Source organism: Macaca nemestrina, chromosome 13 (assembly GCF_043159975.1).
Source record: "Macaca nemestrina isolate mMacNem1 chromosome 13, mMacNem.hap1, whole genome shotgun sequence".
NCBI classification, from domain to species: Eukaryota; Metazoa; Chordata; class Mammalia; order Primates; family Cercopithecidae; genus Macaca; species Macaca nemestrina.
The window spans coordinates 63,098,083-63,119,171 of NC_092137.1; the positions used below are offsets into that span (position 1 = coordinate 63,098,083).

The 21,089-nt window shown below is 38.0% G+C and overlaps 1 protein-coding gene across 23 annotated transcripts in view; it reads left to right on the plus strand.

Moving 5' to 3' along the window:
- LOC105465127 (EH domain binding protein 1) overlaps nt 1-21,089 on the plus strand; it is a 406,349-nt gene that overhangs the window by 207,908 nt on the left and 177,352 nt on the right. For 16 of the 23 annotated variants that reach the window (XM_071076797.1, XM_071076793.1, XM_011713372.2 and 13 more), the window contains 3 exons: nt 14,226-14,330; nt 14,983-15,105; nt 20,702-20,942. In XM_071076797.1, the coding sequence (XP_070932898.1) occupies nt 14,226-14,330; nt 14,983-15,105; nt 20,702-20,942 (469 nt within the window). The remainder of the gene's footprint in view (nt 1-14,225; nt 14,331-14,982; nt 15,106-20,701; nt 20,943-21,089) is intronic. The other 7 variants (XM_071076803.1, XM_071076800.1, XM_071076802.1 and 4 more) reach the window with 1 other exon arrangement.

Sequence of the window (21,089 nt, forward strand, 5' to 3'; positions counted from 1 at the left end):
CTGTTAAATCAGCAGTATTTGACAAAACATATCCTCCAAAATTACAGTCTTTGCTGGGAGGTGACAGTAAATCCATGGTATCTGTACTTGCACTGATCAAAACTCCCTACACTATCCTGAGACAGACTCCCCTGCTAAATAGATACATATTTGGGACTAGCTCTCAGGCAGGAACCATTTATTGATGCTGTTTCTATAGATACATTTTACTGAGGTGTAGCACCAGTGAATAGGCAGGAGAATTTTGAATTACAGTTGGAAAAATCACTGAAATGTAGCAGGAGTGATAGACCTTGGAGTTGCAGAAAAAATGCCTTTTAATAGAAAGTTTGCTGCAGCCAGTAGCAGAAATTATTAAACCATATGGTTTCAGAACAATAAATGCCTCCATCTGTATGGCAGTCACACAATGCTTGAAGCACTATTTGGCAATATGATCATCTTTGGAATTCATGTTGAATTTCTGAATATACACCAACAGGAAGAAAAATAAAGACCCCTGTTTTTATAAAGACAAGGCCCTGTTGAATACGTCACAAAAAATCAAGTTCAACTGAAGCAGTTTACAGCAAGCATTGTTAAGAGAACTCAGACATTATGAGGCTCCCGAAAGACCCCTGATATTCTTAAAGTTTGTTGTGTTGCAGAGATCACCATGGAGTCTACCTAAAATCAGCCGGACATTCAGATTCATTCACATGACCTACTTAGGCCAAACAGTATTAGATTCACTTAAAAGGATATTGGATAGGAAACACAGTATGCCAGCAGGGTATTCCTTTTTCACCAGTCTTCACAGCAATCTGAATACTATTGTTTATCCCCTACCACCAAATGACAACTTGGGTACAAGATTCACATAGTTAGGAGCAGGGATTGCCTTGCCTTAAAATCGCCATGCAGCACAAGAGCAGATATCTTTTTTTTTTCCTTTTAATACCCAAACTGGTGAGCAGATACCTTTGTACAAGTTTCATGGATACAGTTTCCAAGGTTCCTATAAGGGACATGCACATTTATAAGAGTCTCCACATTCAGAGAAGCTAAAACCTGTGGCCTTACACCAGCTATATAGTTCATTCAGAATCTTCCCATCCAGATGCAATTTGTCAATCAGGTTTAATTTTTACCATAAGCAATGTTGCCTGGTGTTTGTTAATCCTTTTCCCATAGTCGATAAAGTTAATTTGGGAGAAGGAAGAGAGAGTGACGTATTGGCTACCTTCAGGGAACAAAATCTAACAGCACAGATGGTAGTAGGGGAGATACCAGTTACATATTGAGGAGCTAAAGTTGATGATGGTATGACTCAGCCCTCTGAGATTAAATTCTACTTACTACGGCTATGAATGGAGATAAGTAGGTATCCTACCTTTTATTAGAAGGTTCCTTAAAGTAAATATGGGACTCTGGTCAGGGAGTAGGAACATTAATTTGCTTCTGGTTTTTACCTGGCATCCACCCACCAGTACCTAGGCATCTCATGAACAAAATCATAGGATTGTTGTGGGCTCAATTAAAAAAAAAAAAAAATTAGCCAGGCTTGGTGGCATGCACCTGTAGTCCTAGCTACTTGGAGGTTGAGGTGAGAGGATTGCCTTAGCCAAAAAAAATTTGTTTAAATAAAAATTAATTAAAATGGCCACCTATTTTGGAGGTCGGTTAAAAGGATGAGAATATCTGGAAAACTCCTTCTGTTATTTAGTCACTAAGGTTGGGAATAGGAGGAAAGCAGAGAAGTAGGGCAATTCTGATCCCTTGAGCGAATAAGTTTATAAGGTATCATAGCTACCTTATTTTTAAAAGAGTTTGAAACCCTCGAATGAGAGACTGAAGTCATCAGGAGTATATCTTCGCAGTCTTTAGAACTCAAATATGTCAATTCAGAGAATAGTAACAGTAGCAGAAAACACAGGCTACAAATTCAGCTTACTTTCTGTGTCATTCTTAAATGCTAGTGCTGCTTTATTTGTACTTATGACACTAAACATAATCTACCTTCCTCCACCCCTGAGTCTCTGGGAGAGTTCTGCTGATACTGAGAACCCATCTTGACAGGGCTTGGATGGGAGTGAGGGCTCTAAAATAGAAGTCAGAAGCCTTCAAATATTTAAGGGAGGAGCCAGGAGATGATTAATATTCAAAGTACCTAAATTAGTTCACTAAGGATTTATCCTAGGAATTCAAGGTTAGTTTAACCACATTAATAAAGGGAAAAAATTATATAATCATTTCAACAGATGCAGAAAAGAACATTTGACAAAATTCACCACCAAGTTTCTTAGCAAAGTTTCAATAGAAGAGAATTTCTTTATTTTGATAAAGGACATTCATGAAAAGCTACAGCTAATGTTATTCTTAATGGTGAAACACTTTTCCCCTAAGATTGGGAACAAGGCAAGGATGTTTGCTCTTACCATTCAACATTATATTTGAAGTTCTAGCAAAGTCACAGGATATAAGATCAATATAGAAAAATCTGTATTTATTAATTACAGAATTTTGATTATAGATAAATGAAATTAGCAAAATTTCATTTACAGTAGAGGTAAATAAAAAACCAGACTAAGAAATAAATTTGGCATAAGATGCGAAAAACCTCTAACTAAAAAGTGTAATACATTACTGAAGTTAATTAAAGAAGACCTGAATAAATGGAGAGATAACCTATGTTCATAGATTAGAAGATGCAGTATTGTTAAGATACCATTTTTCCTCAAATCAATCTATAAATCCAACTCAATGAAATCATGCTAGCAGGTGTTTTCTAAAAATAAAGAAATTGAAAAGTGATTCTAAAGTATATTTGGGGATGCAAAGTAACCAAAAGAATCTTGAGAAAGAACTGAATTGTAATACTAATACTATCTGACATGAAAATTTATAAATTTGCTGTAAAGCTATAGTAATCAAGATAGTGTCAGATTGGCATAGGACAAATAGATCAACAGAACAAAACAAAGTCCTGAAATACACCCAAACTTGGTCAATTAATTTCAACAAAGTTGTCAGCATAATCCAGTGGGGGAAAAAGTCTTTTCAATAAATAATGCAGAACAACTGGTCAACCCCCACCTCTCCACATGCATTAATTCAATGTATTCATTATAATTAACACCAAACATTAATCCAAGATAGATCATAGACCTAAATACAAAACTGCAAAATGATGAAGCTTCTGAAAGAAAGCAAAACAAAAACCTAGAAACCTGTGTATTTGACCTTAGGGTAGGCGGAGGGTTTTTATAGATGACACAGAAAGCAATACAGGAAAGACAAATTTGACAGATTAAACTTAATCAAAATTTAAAACTTACACTCATCAAAATAAATTATTTAAAAAGCTAGGCATAGTGGCACGCACCTATAGTCCCAGCTACTCGGAGGCTGAGGTGGGAAGATAGCTTGAGCTCAGGAGTGCAAGTCCAGCCTGGGTAACATAGTGAGACCCTGTCTCTTAGGAAAAAAGAAGACCATTAAGAAAATGTATAAGCAAATCATAGATTAGAAGAAAATAATCACAAAGCATATATCTGTCACAGATCTTGTTTCCAGAACAGATTTTTATAAAAATGCCTTATAGCTAAATAATAAAAAGACATGCGACCTTATTTTGTTTTTAAATGGACAAAGGTTTGCACATACAGTTCACAAAGAAAAATCTATCACTAGCCAAATGGCACATGAAAAATACATCACTTTTAATCAGGGAGATGCAAATTACAATCACAGTGAGATACAACTCTATACCTACTAGAATGGTTAAAATTTAAGATTGGCAATACTAAATGTTTGCAAGGATGTGGACCAACAAACTTTCATCCATTGTTGGTAGAATGTACCATCACATAATGTACCATCACAGAATGTACCATCACATAATGAGTTTCTTTCTTTTTTTTTTTTTCTTGAGACAGTCTCACTCTGTCGCCCAGGCTCGAGTGCAATAGCATGATTTCAGCTCACTGCAACCTCCACCTCCCAGGTTCAAGCGGTTCTCCTGCCTCAGCCTCTTGAGTAGCTGAGACTACAGGTGTACACCACCATGCCCAGTTAATTTTTTTTTTTTTTTGTATTTTTATTAGAGATGGGGTTTCACCATGTTGGCCAGGCTGGCCTCGAACTCCTGACCTCAAATGATCCTCCTGCCTTGGCCTCCCAAAGTGCTGGGATTACAGGTGTGAGCCACCATGCCCAGCACATAGCAAGTTTCTTGTAACACTAAACATATACTTACCCTCTGTCCCAATAATTCCCCTTCTAGGTATTTACCCCAAATAAATGAAAACATATGTCTCTAAAAAGATTTACACAAAGATATTCATAGCAATTTATTCGTAAGAGTCCCAAACTGGAAATAGCTCAGGTGTACATCAACAGAAGAATGGCTAAACTGTAGATGTTCATGAATGGAATACTACTCAGCAATAAAAATGAGCTATTGATATGCCCTACAACATAGATGTACCTCAAAACCATTATGCTTAGTGAAAGAGACTTTACATAAAAGATGTACTGTATGATTTCACTTATGTGATGTGTTTAGAAAAGGCGAAACTAATCCTGTGTGAAAAATATTAAAATAGTGATAGCCTGTGGGACTGGGGATTGACTGAAAAGAGGCATGAGAGAGCGTTGGAAGATGTTGCAGATGTTATACAACTTGGGTCATATGGGTGTATATGTTTGTCAAAATTCATTAAATTGTACAGTCTAAGATTTGTGCCTTTATGTGTATGTGTAAGTAAAATACTGGAAAGTATCATGTAAAAATTATAGTAAATATGGTAAATTTGTAAGAAAATGAATGATTTCTAACTTTCTGATTTATTGATCTACTGTGTGGTATAGCTGGTCTCCTGACTGTGTCCTAATGAATTAATACCTCCCAATATTCATGCTCTTTTATAATCTCCTCCTTTGCAGCTGGGCTGGCCTGATAAATCACTTTACCCGATAGAATAAAAGGGAAGTGACTATGTAACTTCCAAAACTAAGTTGGAGGATGACTTTTAGCTTCTGCTTGGTCCTCTCATAATGCATGCTCTAGGGAAAACCAGCTGTCATGTAAAAAGTTCATCTACCCTGAGACTGCATTGCTGAGAGGAACCCCAAACTAGCTACATGAACAGGCCACTTGGAGAGAGAGAGAGAGAGGCCAGGCCATCTGCAAATTGTTCTAGCCTTTTCAGCCAAAATCAAATGTGAGTAAAGCCATTTTGGACATCCAGCCCTGTCAAGCTTTCAGATGACGTCAGCCCAGCTGCCATCTAACTACAATGAACTACCCAGCTAAGTCTAGTCAACCCACAGAACTTTGAGAGATAATGATTTGTTGTTTTAAGTCATCAAATTTTGAAGTGGTGGCTTAAAATATAACATTTCTATAGATAAACATTATAGATACATGCATACATGCATAGAGATAGATACATAGATAAATAAAACAGTATATCTATAATGTAAAAATAAAGGACATTTTATATCTTCCTGTCTTTATAAGATGATGCAAAGTATTATGACTCATTCGGTTCATTCATTCATTCATTTAAAACATACATTAAGTACTAGCTATAGGCTTAAAATTGCTAGTTGTTAGATGAACATGACATAGTAGCACAGCTATTGAATTATATTTTTAATATATTAAGTTTGTGAGGGGACTATCTAGGGTCATTAGATTAAAAGTGCCCACTAGATAGTTGGTAATTCAAGTCTGTCACTCCGTATGTATTTGAGAATTATCTTCATTTATGTGTTTGTAGTTAAGCCAAGAGAATAGATGAATTCTTTCAAAAAGAACAGATTTAGGAGAAAAATGAGTGGGACCTATGATGGGATCCTAGGCAGAGGGAAGAGTAATTATTATTAAGAGACTGAGACAGAACTGTCTGTTCAAGATAGGAGGAGAATCAGGAGATGCTGGTATCCTAAAAGAGGCAATCACATGTTTACGGGCTTAAGCCTATGGAGAAAGTGACATCTTTTTTACCTGGATCTCTGCCAGAAAGTTGAAGTGTTACTATTTTAGACCATCTTAAAATAAGATATACCTGAATCTTGTTACAATTTAGAGAATAATGAGGATACTGCAAGATTTGCATATATATTCTAGCTCTAGAAGTTTTTTTCTTTTAACTATAGGCCTTCTTAAAAGGAAAAAGCCACCTACTCGTCATGCCACCATCCCCATCCCCACCTTTTTTTGCTCAATGTGATAATCTCTGGTGGTCAATTTATATCTTCTTTTGCCTTCCTTACTGTAAGGAAGAATCTCAAATTACTTGACCCTTTGCTTCGATTGCCTGCCCCTGATTTAGTTTCTCTTCTCATTCTCACCAATGTGAAGCAGGTCCATACTGATACAGTTAGAGGAAATATATGGGTTTATTGCTCAATTTGTATAGTAGTAGGGGAGAAATTTGCACTGAAGTGTAACATTATTAGCATTTTCCAGACGTTTTCAATTTTGTGTGAAACAAGACTTTATAAAGTAATAAAGTATTACATAAATATATTGGGTTGGGTAGTATTTTTGGTCAGGGTAGCATGTAACTAAAAAAACTTCTCATTAAAATAATTTCAGGAAAAAATTTTTGTTATAAATTTTCTTTTAAATTAACTTTTTCCGATTGTAAAAGTAAAACATTGTTGAAAATTGGAAGAAACAGAAAAGTACTTATTTTAGAAAGAGAAATACATAACAAAATTATATATTTTAGGGTATTGACCCACACAGCAACTGCCAATTGAAGTATTTGCATGGGAAGTTTCACCAGCTGTCTAAAACTAATAGCCCAGTCTCAGTTGCTATCCACAGTCACCCAACACACAAACATAGCACTTATCCTGGATTTCTTTGCCTATTATCTAGGCCAAATTAATCATCAAATCTTCCTAATTTATTCTTCAATTAACAAGTATTTATTGAGTGCCTTCTCTCATGGAGTGGCAATGCTTTGTCTTGCTTTCTATCCTTTTTTCCCAAATGCTGCCACCATGTCGCTGCTGGAATGTTGTTTCTGAAATATGCTAGATTCCCATAACTCTCAGAATAAAGTTCAAATTCTTTAGTTTGATCACAACAACCTTCATGATAGGACATTTGCCAGCCCCATCTCATTCCATTTCCTATCGCTGGCATCTTAAACTCCAATTTGCAGTTCTTCAAGTATGTCATGTTCTCTTTGCCTCCCTTTGTCCTCATCCATATCCTCTTTTATTTTAATAATCATAATGTCTATTTGTCTTGTGTTAGCTCAAGTGTAGATAAAAATCCAGGAAGCCCTCCTAATCTCTTGAGTTATATATCTCTCTTTCAGTTAGTTTCCCATAGCCTACAGTGCTATCTCAATGATAATATTTATCATACAGTATATATTACTTTACTTGCCTGTCTGTCCCACTAAAATATGAAGCCATGAGAGCAGGTACTAGCACAGGCATATAATAGGTACTTGATAAATGCTTATTAAATAGATAAGTGGGTTTTTTTGTACATTGCTTTTTTATGATTTGTATTAACATTTATTTGCAAACCAAATAAAGGAAGCATTGGTATAGATAATCAAAATTACCTTTTCACTCTGTTAATGTAAATAAAAGTTGTAGAAGCAGACGTTCTAGGAGTGAAGTAGGGATTTACTTAAGCTAAGGATAAATGGCGGAAACTACTAGGACAGTTTGTCATTAGTGAAGAGAATGTAAAGAAGAAATTACTTTGAATTAGTTAATGATGAAATGGCCGTAAGTGATTTTAGATGTCACCAAAAGCATGATGATGAGGAAGAAATACTCTAAGCATTCAGAAAAATAATTCAGTCATGTAATAGAGTCATCTTGATAGTATTTTTAAAAATGCTGACATTATACCTAAAACTCTATGGAACAATATTAATGTTTTGAAGGGAAGGACTAACTCTAATACTTCCTCTGTATTCCCTGCAGTGCTCATATATAAGATGTTTAATAAATGATTGATATTTTCTCTCATTGAGATTACTTTTAGGAACATAAGGTAATTAAAATGTTTTAGCTATATACAGAAAACTACAAATATTTGAGCACTATATAAACATTTTTTTACCTATTAATTGTACATATAGGAATATAGGACAAACAAATAATACTAAGATATATGATAGAATGTGGATAATAATACTTCTTTGGTTATTTATGAGAATTAACTGATCGTGGATGCAAAGCCTTTCCTACTACTTAATAATTAACTGCTATTGTTATTTATTTTTATATTTTATATTTTCAAAGTGATTCATATTTTATATTTTCAAAGTTATTCCTGTAGGGCAAATAAATAATACTAATATACATGATGAGATGTGAATAATAATTCTTTTTTGATTATTTATGAGAATTAACTGATAATGGATGCAAAGCCTCTCCCACTGCTTAGTAATTATTAGCTGCTGTTGTTAATATTTCTTTTTATATGTTCAGAGTTATTAATATTTTTAAAGTTAAAAATAAATCGTGTAAATTTTGAAAAATACCAAACTAGTAAAGAATGAAAAAAAAAATCAGTCATGAGACTAGCAATCACTTAACATTGATCCTACACTCCATTATATTTTTCCTAAAAATTACAGAATTACAATGACTGCTAGAGGCAGGTAAATTATCTAATTTATGAATTAATTCTACCTCCTGAGAAATTTGCTAGGTTACCTTGAGTCAGAGTACGGTTTAAAACTATTGACGAAACAAGAAGAAGAAACTTTATAAGTCTGATTATTCCGCTCCTACTATTCAAATTGGGATAAAAAGTTCAACTGGCATTAATTGTGTTTACTTTCTATTTTCTATGGTTTACTTTGACTATCTCAAGCAATTTTGGTTATGCAAAATATATTTTCTCATTTAGAAAAGGGAAGTTGATAAGCTTATCAACTTTTCATATATATTTTGCTGAAAGATCTGTAACATGTCTCTGACAGCCTAGTATTTTCATACCTGCATTTCTTGGAGATATTGTGAGTTTGCTTCCAGTCCACCACAATAAAACAAATATTGCAGTAAAGCAAGTCACAGAAATTTTTTGGTTTCCCAGTGTATATAAAAGTTATGTTTATACTGTAGTCTGTTAAGTGTGCAATACCATTATGTCACGGCATCTTCACCAGGAGTAGGTTCCATGTCAAGAAGCTGCTTTCTTTGTTCATCCAGAGAAGCAACTCCTCATCCATTCAGGTGTTATGAGATTGCAGCAATTCGGTTATATCTTTAGGCTTCACTTCTAATGCTGGTTCTCTTGCTATTTCCACCACATCCGTGGTTACTTCCTCCACTGAAGTCTTGAATGCCTCAGAGTCAACCATGAGGATCAGAATCAGCCTCTTCCATCTTCCAAACTCCTGTTGATGTTGATATTTTGACCTCCTCCCATGAATCACAAAATTCTTAATGGTATCTAGAGTGGTGAATCCTTTCCAAGAGGTTTTCAATTGACTGCCCAGATCATTGGAGGAATCACTACCTACAAGAGCTGTATCTTACAAAATGTATTTCTTAAATAATAAGACTTGAAAATCAAAATTACTCCTTGAACTGTGTGTAGGAGAAACAACACTAATCATCTGTACATCTCCATCACAGCTCTTCGGCGACCTGGTGCATTGTCAGTAAACAGTGATGTTACTTTTTTAGGGAGCATGCTAAGAAGGAATGAGTAGTAATGTTTTGGAAGGCATCTTTTTTTCTGCGCAGCAGGTCTCAACAATGGGCTTAAAATATTCAGTAAACCATGCTGTAAAAAGATAGGCTGCCATCCAGGCTTTGTTGTTGCATTTATACAGCACAGCAGAATAGATTTAGCATCATTTTTAAGGGCACTAGGATTTTCTGGAATGGTAAATGAGCATTGACTTCAACTTGAAGTCACATTCTTCAGTATTGACACAAGTTGAAGCTACATTAGCATCAGACTTTTCTTCTGCAGCTTCCTCACCTCTCTCAGCCTTCATAGAATTGAATAGAGTTAGGGCCTTGCTCTGGATTAGGCTTTGGCTTAAGGGAAAGCTATGGCTGGTTTGATGTTCTATCCAGACCATTAAAACTTTCTCTGCATCAGCAATAAGGCATTATGCATTTTTTAAATCTTTCATGTGTTCACTGGGGTAGAACTTTTAATTTCCTTCAAGAACTTTTTATTTGCATTCATAACTTGTCTGACTGTTTAGCACAAGAGGCCTAGCATTCAGACTGTCTTTGGTTTAGACATGCCTTCCTCACAAAACTTAATCATTTCTAGCTTTTCGTTTAAAGGGAGAGACATGCACCTCTTCCTTTCACTTAAACACTTAGTGGCGTTTGCAGGGTTTAACTGGCCTAGTTTCAATATTGTTGTGTCTGAGAAAATAAGGAGGTCTGGGGAGTGGTAGATGGGGGAACAACCAAGTGGAGCAGTCAGAATGCACACATTATTGATGAAGTTTGCCGTCTTATGTGGGTGTGGTTCATTGCAACCCAAAACAGTTTTAGTAGTAACAGCAAAGATCACTCATCACAAATCGCCATGACAGATATAATGAAAAGATGTAGAATATGGTGATGATGGCAGCGGCGGGCCGTCTGGAGTGGTGGCTGCCATCACGCCTGCTACAGCAGGGAGGCATGGCTGAGGCCACATGCTCCAAGTGGCTGGCAGGAACTGGGGACAAGCAGGAGCCCCACCCCTTCTGAGTTGGGGCTGGAGCTCCCTGGGTGCTACTAAATCTGCCTAAGCCACGCTGCAGACCCAGGTACCCCTCTGCTCTTGGACCCTGGAGCAGGCGGGAGCCCTGCCCTCCTGGGTGCAGCTGCAGCTGTCTAAGTTGGGGCTGTGGACCTGGGCTTCCTGCTGCAGGGAGCAGGCAGGAACCCCAACCCCCCCAGCACAGCTTGCCCAAACTGCGGCTGCAGACCCAGACATCCCTGTACTCTTGGGGGCCTGGGAAGCTTCCTGCCCTCTCAGGCTTGGAAGTACCTGCTCCTGCTATCTGGCTTCTCCCTGCTGTTGGCACCTGCTCCAATCTTGGAGCAAAGTTGGAGCTGAGCTCGGGTGCTGTCACAGCCTGTCCAGGTGTGCACATGCTCAGGACTCTGCTGACACACCAGCCCCCTGCCACCTTGGCATCAGATCCCTTCTGGATTGTGGGCACTGATGAGCATAGGAGGGAAGCCAATGGGTGGCTGAGGGCAGCTCCATGCTGGCCTGCAGGCACCTGTTGGCACCTACACCCTAGGCACCATGAATGGCAGCAGGAGGTAGGTTCCTGGGTAGAAGGAGGAGGGTCTCCAGTGAGGCCCCACCTTCAGGCCAGGAAGGGCCTGAAGGCTGGGGGCCAGGCTACCAGTTCCACAGACCAGAGTGGGAGGCTGTGGTGCTTTTTCCAGGCTGCCCATGGATCAGTCAGCATGCAATTCCTCTTCTCTGAGGCCCATGTAAGCCCTGGGCTCTGTCAGAGCTGAGCAGATATCAGAACAATCAGCTGCAGAGAGAAGCAACCCATTCCAGGGGCCTCTTCTCTTCTAAGAGCTGGGAAGTTGATGGAACTACTTGCCTGCAGAGAGGAGCAACCCACTCCAGGACCTCCACCCTGCTGAGAGCTTGGAATACACCGAGACAACCAGTTGCAAAGAGGAGCAACCCATTCAAGGGCTTCCTGCCTGCTGAGAGCTAGGAAGACAATGGGACGACCTACCTGCAAAGAGGAACAACCCACTCCAAGGTCTCCTCTCTGCTGAGAGCTGCAGAGTTGACAGGATTACCTACCTGCAGAGAAGAGCTTCCCACTCCAGGGTCTCCTCTCTGCTGGGAGCTGAACACTTGTCAGGACACCCTGCTTGTGGAAGGGAGCTACCTACTGCACGTCTCCTCTGAGCTGTTCTATTGCTCAGTAAAGCAGCTCTTTATTTTGCTCACCCTCCACTTGTCTGTGTACCTCATTCTTCTAGTTGCAGAACAAGAACTCAGCTCTTTTAGCCCCATTGAATGGCAGGGTTAAAAGAACTGTAACATAAACAGGGCTGAAACATGCCCTTTGCTTACCACATTGCAGGTGAAGAGAAGAAGAGAAGAGCTGCTGCCCATCAGGGAGCCCATATCTGGGAGCTCCCCATGCCAGGGCTGTGACTCCCTCTTTGGGGCCCTGTGGTTCCTGGCATTTCCAAGCGTCCAGGTGCCACCATGTTCCTCAGTGCCAGATGTGGAAACTGCAGTGCACCTGGTCTACCTGCAGCCTTGCAGAGAGCTGGTGCCCATGCCACACATGGAGCTTCCCACTCTGCTACAGCAGCTGGTGTGTCTGACTGCACAGTGGCTAGACCCCACTCTCACTCACACTCCCCTCATCACTCCATGCCTGACTCGCCCTTGGTAGATATGGGATCCAGATTGGTAGCATGAGCCAAGTGCAGCATGCCAGGCCAAGTGGGTGGAATCAGTCCAGCAGGCCTGAGCTAAAAACTCAGGCAGAGACACCACTGGCCACAGAGGTTTCCAGCCAGAAAAGCTACATCCCAAGGATCCTGTAGCAGTACGAATTACCAAAATGTGACACAGACATGAAGTGAGCACATGCTGTTGGAAGAATGGTGCTGATAGACTTGCTAATCTTAGAGTTGTCACAAACTGTCCATTCGTAAGGTGGCAGATGAAATTAAGGTTGTTAATAAGCTGACCATGACATAGTGGAAAGTATGCTAGGTTATCCGTGTGGCTCAATATAATTACCAGGGTGCTTAAACGGTAGAGAGTGGCAGAAGAGAAAGTCAGCACATGTGATGTGAGAACAACTTGGCCCACTGTTGCTGGCTTTGAAGATGGAGTAAGGGAGTCACAAGTTAAGGAGTGGCTTCTAGACTTCTAGACAAGGGTGGCTTCTAGAAGCTAGGAAAGGGAGGGAAGCAAATCCTTCCCTATAGGCTCCAGAAAGGAATGCAGCCTAGCAAACATCCTAATTTTGGCCCAGCAAGTCTTCTGATCCCCACAATAGTTGGATAACAAATTTTTTTGTTGCTTTAAGCAAAAAAAACCCTCTTTACTTAATAAAAAATGCAATATCTGGGAAGTGCAATAAAATGTGGTATGCCTATAGGTATTTGTTAAGTCTGTTTCCATGTTAATTTGTGTCTCTATAGAATGTAAATTCCACAAGGACAATACCGTGTTTGTTTTTGTGTCCCAAGAATAGGTCTTGGCACAGACTGATAAATAAATATTTGTGCAATAGATGAATAGTTGCAGGCAGCCATATTATAAATGCATATTCAATGATTTAGTTCAAATAAAATTTAGCATGTGTCCTTAGATTTACAGTGTTATAGAACAGTACTTTTAATGTCAAATTTACAACTGTGTTCTACTCCAATCATTTTCTTTCTTTCCTTACTGAATAATCTGAATCTATTTGCTGTATCATAATAACTACATTATTCCTAGGTTTTAACTTTGGAAACATCAGGGATTACCTGTAGTATCCTAAAAGGTTCTTATTTGAATTGTCTAATTTTCACCCACTGGGTGATAATTTCACATATTCAGAGTTGTTCGAAATATAGATGACTCATGTAAAAAATTGTATCTTAAATTTGTTTCTCTGTCCTTTTTTGTTCTCTTTTATTGTCTTTATTATCAGATTTTTCTAAAGCATGTACTCTAAAGTTGCCTTAAAATAACAGATCCTATTAAAAAAAACGGGAGTAGAAAATAATAACTTTTGCTTGCTTTTCTTGTTTTAGTACTGGTTTTTAAAATGCAACATGAAGACATATTTATTGTGTACATAATTCATGCATTTATATTCTTAAAACTTTTTGTTTAAATTTAGAATATTAAACAAATGACAAATATTTTCTATAGTATCAGAGTATATATTTTATTCTGTTTTTAATGTATGTGTTTAAAGCACAGTTCTGTTTTACAAATATAAAATGTGAAAGCCAGTGTCAGCTTCTTGGGTTATTATCTCGTTTTGTGTTTATTAACATAGTTTTTATGTTACTAGTATACATTTTAACAATAAAATGTTTTCTATTTTAAAATATGGGTACAGCATAACATTCAGTTAAACATATCTGTTACGGTTCATAAAAATAACATCCACTGAATGTATTCTGTTGATTAACCAAGCATCTCCTCTTTGTCTTTTTGGGTAACAGCATGCTCCTACTTCTCTTTAATTAAATGACCTTACCTTATATTTGTCTTGACTGGCTTCTGTTTACAGAAATTGTAAACCAGTTGAATGCTCTGAGCAGCTTAGATGAAGATCAAGATGACTGCATAAAGCAAGCAAATATGCCTTCAGCTAAATCAGCCAGTTCCTCTGAAGGTCTAAGAGCTTTCCTCCTTTCTTTCTGCTTCTGATTGCCTGTATTTACTGTGACCTGCTACCTCTTGACTTCTGTCTGTACTTAGCTGTCAGTTTTGTCTTTGTGCTTTTCCTTGAATGTTTTCTTTGGTAATTTGTAGTGCACCAACAGGCAACAAGATAACAGAACTTATCTTTAGCAAAGTCTTGTGTCAGGATCCTTGATAGTGGTTTTAAAACATTTTCAAAGTGCAATGTCATATAACATGCTATTTCTTGAGTGTGTTTATATATTATAAATATATTGTTTTTAGAATGTTTGCTTACCATAAGCCCATTTCAGTTATTCCTGTTTGGTAGTGATGAATGTTCTTTCTAAAAGTCTATGTCAGCACTTTTTTTATTGGCTCAAATTAAATTGAGATGGAAGTTTCTTTAGTATAGTTCATTATCTGACATAATTTTCAATTAATACTCAAATGTTTGTTTTGTTTTATTTGAAAATGTTGGTATGCTACAAAATACTTCATTGGCATTCTGTCATTGGTAAAATGCTATATACTATTATTTGCAGGTATTATTCGTGTGAATTTTTACCATTTGAAATGTTTCACAAATGATCAATACTTACACTTAACCGTAACAGGAAACTAACCCATATGTTTATTTTCAGAGCTTATCAACAAACTTAACTTTTTGGATGAAGCAGAAAAGGACTTGGCCACCGTGAATTCAAATCCATTTGATGACTCTGATGTTGCAGAATTAAATCCATTTGGAGATCCTGACCCAGAAGGTAGCAAGTTTTTCTGTCCTTTTAAAGTCTTTGTATAGTCAAGTTGTCTTGAACTGTAAGGGCAGGAAAATATATTCTTAAGAGACTAACAAAAAAAAATTATTGTTTATAATGATATTGTGTTCAATACCACTTGGAGTTGATCAGCAATTCTGGGTCACTTCTATGGAATTGCTTTTAAAGAAAAAAGAAAGCCTTACATAAACATTTACATGGGGCTTTACAAGTCTCATTCATTTGGTCTACCAAGTAAGGTCAGGGATATACTGATTTTGGGGTGGTGGAGGTAGCTTCTCTATATGGATCATTTTCCCTGACACTCAGTCTCATGAGCCCTTCTGACCCTAACTCTATGTCTCTCTGGCTGAGATTCTCTAGCTGAGAATTAGTAGTGAGAGTGAGTTATGCATGTGAAAACATGGAGCAGAGAGTAGGTTAAGAACCGCTGCTATTATATATATACAGCATACTCGTGAGGTGTAAAACCAGGGATTTTTTTTTCCTGAGTCATTTTTCTTATCAAGTAGTTTTGAACTCATAAAGCCTGGCTAAGGGCTGTTGCAGAAGTGAGACTTCTGTTTGATTGAACTCTGTATGCTTAACATAAATGCAAGAATGATTAACCACTGTTTACATCTTTTTTGACTGCGTCTGAGAAATCTTCATGAGTTTTAAAGAATTTTGCTACTGCCTGTCATGGTGAAAATGAGGTTTTTTAGCTTCAGGATTCATTCTGTTATAGCAATATCATTTCATAATTCTTTCTCCTTCTCCTCTTCCTTTACTTTCTCCCTTCTTACCAGACTCCAAATTATTAATAGGAAGTTTGTATTCACAAGTTTTTATTTTGTTTGAAGGCTATATATTATGAATGTATTTTAAATCTTAAAAAGGTTACAGTAGCTAGGCATAGTGGCTCATGCCTATAATCCCAGCACTTTGGGAGGCTGAGGCTGGCGGATCACCTGAGGTCACGAGTTTGCAACCAGCCTGACCAACATAGAGAAACCCCATCTCTACTAAAAATACAACAAGTTAGCCCAGCATGGTGGCGCATGCATGTAATCCCAGCTACTCGAGAGGCTGAGGCAGAAGAATTGCTTGAAACTGGGAGGGGGGGGTTGCGGTGACCAAGATTGCACCACTGCTCTCTAGCCTGGACAACAAGAGCGAAACTCCATCTCAGAAAAAGAAAAAAAAAGTCACAATAAATCGCAGAGGCAGTCAACAACTACCTCTTTTCATAGATTAGGAGGCTGAGACCGAGAGAAGTTAAATGATTTGACTTTAGGTAGATGGAAGTGGAGTTGGAGCTAAGATTCTTAATCAGGTATCTTCTTTTGACCACACAACTTCTTGATTTTGTACTACATACAATTAAGTATATTGAGTTCAAAAATATTTACAAAATGTTTGAGACATTCAGTATTTGAACTTTCTATTTTAAAATCAAATAAGTTTTCTAAATGTAAGTCTGTTATCAGAGGTATAAAGGAGAGTGGCAGACAACACGTAAGATCATATTTCTATGTAGAAGAGGTAAGCCAGCCTGATTCAGAATCTTTAATTATACCTGTAGAGCCAAACAAATACATGTCAACCAGAGTTCTCTTTAAATATATGCCTATTAGAATCTTTGGAGTAAGTATTTTTTATTATAAAAATATTTTTATAGAAATAATTTATCTTTATTGATTAAAAACTTGCAGCCTCAAAACAGAAGTATTTGGGGAAGAAAAAAATGTGTTGCAATTGTTCAGATGGTTCTTTTTTTGGTTTTACAGCTTCAGTTCTCCTCTTATATTTATGTGCTTGAGTGCCTTTTTTTTTTTTTTTTTTTTTGAGACAGAGTCTCACTCTGTCACCCAGGCTGGAGTGCAGTGGCACACTCTCGGCTCACTGCAACCTCCAACTCCCGGGTTCAAATGTTTCTCCTGCCTCAGCCTCCCGAGTAGCCTGGATTACAGGCGCATGCCACCATATCCAGTTAATTTTTGTATTTTTAGTAGAGACGAGGTTTCATCATGTTGATTGGGATGGTCTCAATCTCATGACCTTGTAATCCACCCACTTTAGCCTCCCAAAGTGCTGGGATTACAGACGTGAGCCACCACACCTGGCCCTTGAGTGACTTTTTTAGAAAGCTATTAAATGTAGGCTGGGCACAGTGATTCACACCTGTAATCCTAGAACTTTGGGAGGCCAAGGCGGGTGGATTGTTTGAGACCAGGGGTTTGAGATGAGCCTGGCTGACATGGTGAAACCCATCTCTACTTAATATACAAAAGTTAGCCCAGTGTAGGGCACGCACCTATAATCCCAGATGTTCGGGAGGCTGAGGCAGGAGAATCACTTGAACCCAGGAGACAAAGGTTGCAGTGAGTCAAGATCATGCCACTGCACCCCAGCCTGGGCGACAGAGTGAGTGAAACTCCGGCTCGGGGAAAAAAGAGAGAGAGAGAAAGAGAGAGAGAGAGAGAGAGAGAGAGAAAGGAAGGAGTCTTCTCTTAAACCCACCTTTGTTGCCTATTCTAGCATCTTCAAATCTTGCTCTATAGTTTGTATACTTTCTTGCTTTTGGTGTTGGAACTGATGAATTTGCTTGGATTAATTTTTGCAATCCTCTTCCTGAAAGAAAGAAATAAAAACCTTATTTTTATTGACCCATTTTGTCAGTTTCTTAAGCATTTGAGCCCTGATATTTGTTAATACAAAATTGGATAGGAAAAACTTTACAGGCCGGGCGCGGTGGCTCAAGCCTGTAATCCCAGCACTTTGGGAGGCCGAGACGGGCGGATCACGAGGTCAGGAGATCGAGACCATCCTGGCTAACACGGTGAAACCCCGTCTCTATTAAGAAATACAAGAAACTAGCCGGGCGAGGTGGCGGGCGCCTGTGGTCCCAGCTACTCGGGAGGCTGAGGCCGGAGAATGGCGTAAACCCGGGAGGCGGAGCTTGCAGTGAGCTGAGATCCGGCCACTGCACTCCAGCCTGGGTGACAGAGCGAGACTCCGTCTCAAAAAAAAAAAAAAAAAAAAAAAAGAAAAACTTTACAGTCTCTCTTCCCTTATGGAGAAAAGAAAATGCTTAATTTACATGATTATAAAGATTCTAGTGGTGTTAAGTTTGATTATTATCATGGTATTACAAAAGATACTATTGCTGAGTCTCTTCTTTAATGTAGGCTATGTTTAAATTCATTTCAAGTATTGATTTACTATGATTTTATGACTTCTCTTTCACACTTTTTACTTGCTTCACCATGGTGTACAGAATTTCAGCTCAGAAGTTTTCATTTTATGTTCTTTTCAACATAAAGACAAATTTTCTGGGCTAACATCTAGAGTATATGTAGTCTGATTTTAAAATATAAAAGTCATTGGCCAGGTGCGGTGGCTCACACCTATAATCCCAGGCCTTTGGGAGGCTGAGGTGGGCAGATCACCTGAGGTCAGGAGTTCAAGACCAGCCTGGCTAACAGGGTGAAACCCCATCTCTACTAAAATTACAAGAAATTAGCCAGGCATGGTGGCATGTGCCTGTAATCCCAGCTACTCGGGAGGCTGAGGCAGGAGAATATCTTGATCCTGGGAGACAGAGGTTGCAGTAAGCCGAGATTGTGCCATTGCACTCCAGCCTGGGCAACAAGAGTGAAACTCTATCTCAAAAAAATAAAATAAAAGTCATTAATAAATGTCAGTCATAAAATTTTTATAATAATCAGATTAAGTTGTTTGAAATGTCACTTAGGAAACAATTTTTCTTGAGAATTTCAATAACCAATTTCCTGCCTTCCTCTCACAGAATATTTTAGCATTGCATAGTATAATTAAAATTACTTTTAATACACTATGACTTTTGGCTTGCTGAAATTTTTCTACAATTTGATAAAATATTTTTATCAGCAAATCTTAGACAGTTTTATTACAAATTCTTGTTTTGTTTTAAAATGCTAACAAACATAAAAGAAAAAGCCTCATGCTAAGTACTGCTACTATTATAGTAGTTTTGTATTTTGAGTCAGAGTTTTATTTTAAAAGTACCACTGAAGCCAGACACAGTGGCTCACGCCTGTAATCCCAGCACTTTGGGAGACTGAGGCAGGTGGATCACTTGAGGACAGGAATCCAAGACCAGCCTGACCAACATGGTGAAACCCTGTCTCTACTAAAAATACAAAAATTAACCAGGTGTGGTGGCACATGCCTGTAATCCCAGCTACTCATGAGACTGAGGTGGGAGAATCGCTTGAACTGGGGAGGCAGAGATTGTAGTAAGCCGAGATCTCACTACTGCACTCCAGCCTGGGCAACAGAGTGAAACTGTGTCTCAAAAAATAAAAATAAAAGTACCATCGTTTTCAAATTAAAATTTGAAATAATAAAAGCTAGAAAAACTTGGTATCTCTATCAGCTTACCAGTATTATTATAGTGCTTTCAACCTGAAGATTCTTATGTTATTATTGATCGGATTTAAGTTATATTGAAAAAATATTCTCATTAAAAACTCTAAAGATTTAAGGTCTTTTAGCATACAGAAACCTGTTCTTTGAAAACTTTGAGAAAACAATTTCAGTGGCATGTGGGTATATTTACAACACAGGACAGAATGAATTATCAGATCCCTGAGTGGTCTGTGCTTATGTAAATACCAAAGAACATTTCAGAAATGAGTCAGTTTCCTGTTCTTTTTATTTTATTTTATTTATTTTAGTTTTCTGGGTTTTTTTGAGACAGAGTCTCGCTCTGTTTCCCAGGCTGGAGTTCAGTGGTGCAATCTCAGCTCACTGCAATCTCTGACTCCTGGATTCAAGCGATTCTCCTGCCTCAGCCTCCTCAGTAGCTGGGATTGCAGGCACCCGCCACCCTACTGGGCTAGTTTTTGTATATTAAGTAGAGACAGGGTTTCACCATGTTGGCCAGGCTGGTCTCGAACTCCTTGACCTCAAGTGATCTATCCACCTTGGCCTCCCAAAGTGTTGGGATTACAGGTGGAAGCCACTGTGCCCAGCGTTAAATTTTATTTTTGAATTGAGGTCATGCTCTGTCACCCAGGCTGGAGTGCAGTGGTACAATCATGGCTCACTGCAGCCTTGAACTCTTGGGTTCCAGCCATCCTTCCACTGCAACCTCCCTAGGAACTGGGACTACAGGTGCACGCCACCACAACCAGCCCATTTCATGTTCTTTTAAAAACAGAAATTTGTTATGTATCAGTTTGTAATGGCAAGCTGGTAGACTATAATAAAAGAATATAGTTTTGCACATCTAAGAAAACATTTTCAAAATTGACATATCATAATGTTAATACTGTTAGATACTGCAGAGGATCTCAAGAAACAGTAAAGATCCAAAAATGCCATTTTTGGGAGTACCATTCCTGGAGAAATTGACAGAGGTTTTATATATCACATCTTCTGAACATTAAGAATACTTAACCCCTCTAAAGTATATTATTGTTTTATTATTGCTTTGCACTTTCTCAGCCCCATAGAGCTTATTAATTTAATAGTTATATTTTTGAGAATACTAAACAATATTAGAAAATATCATATGGTATTAATGTGATTTAATTCATCTGCTTTTATTTCATAGAACCAATCACTGAAACAGCTTCACCTAGAAGAACAGAAGACTCTTTTTATAATAACAGCTATAATCCCTTTAAAGAGGTGCAGACTCCACAGTATTTGAACCCATTCGATGAGCCAGAAGCATTTGTGACCATAAAGGATTCTCCTCCCCAGTCTACAAAAAGAAAAAATATAAGACCTGTGGACATGAGCAAGTACCTCTATGCTGATAGTTCTAAAACTGAAGAAGAAGAGTTGGATGAGTAAGTACATTTCATTTTGCTATCATCACAAGTTAGTCTCTATGTGAACTAAAGAGATTCTTTTGTAATGTACCTTTAGATGGGTACAAATCATTAATGTACACTTTATAAGTCAGTATCTAACTCATCCACTATCTGAATGTTTAT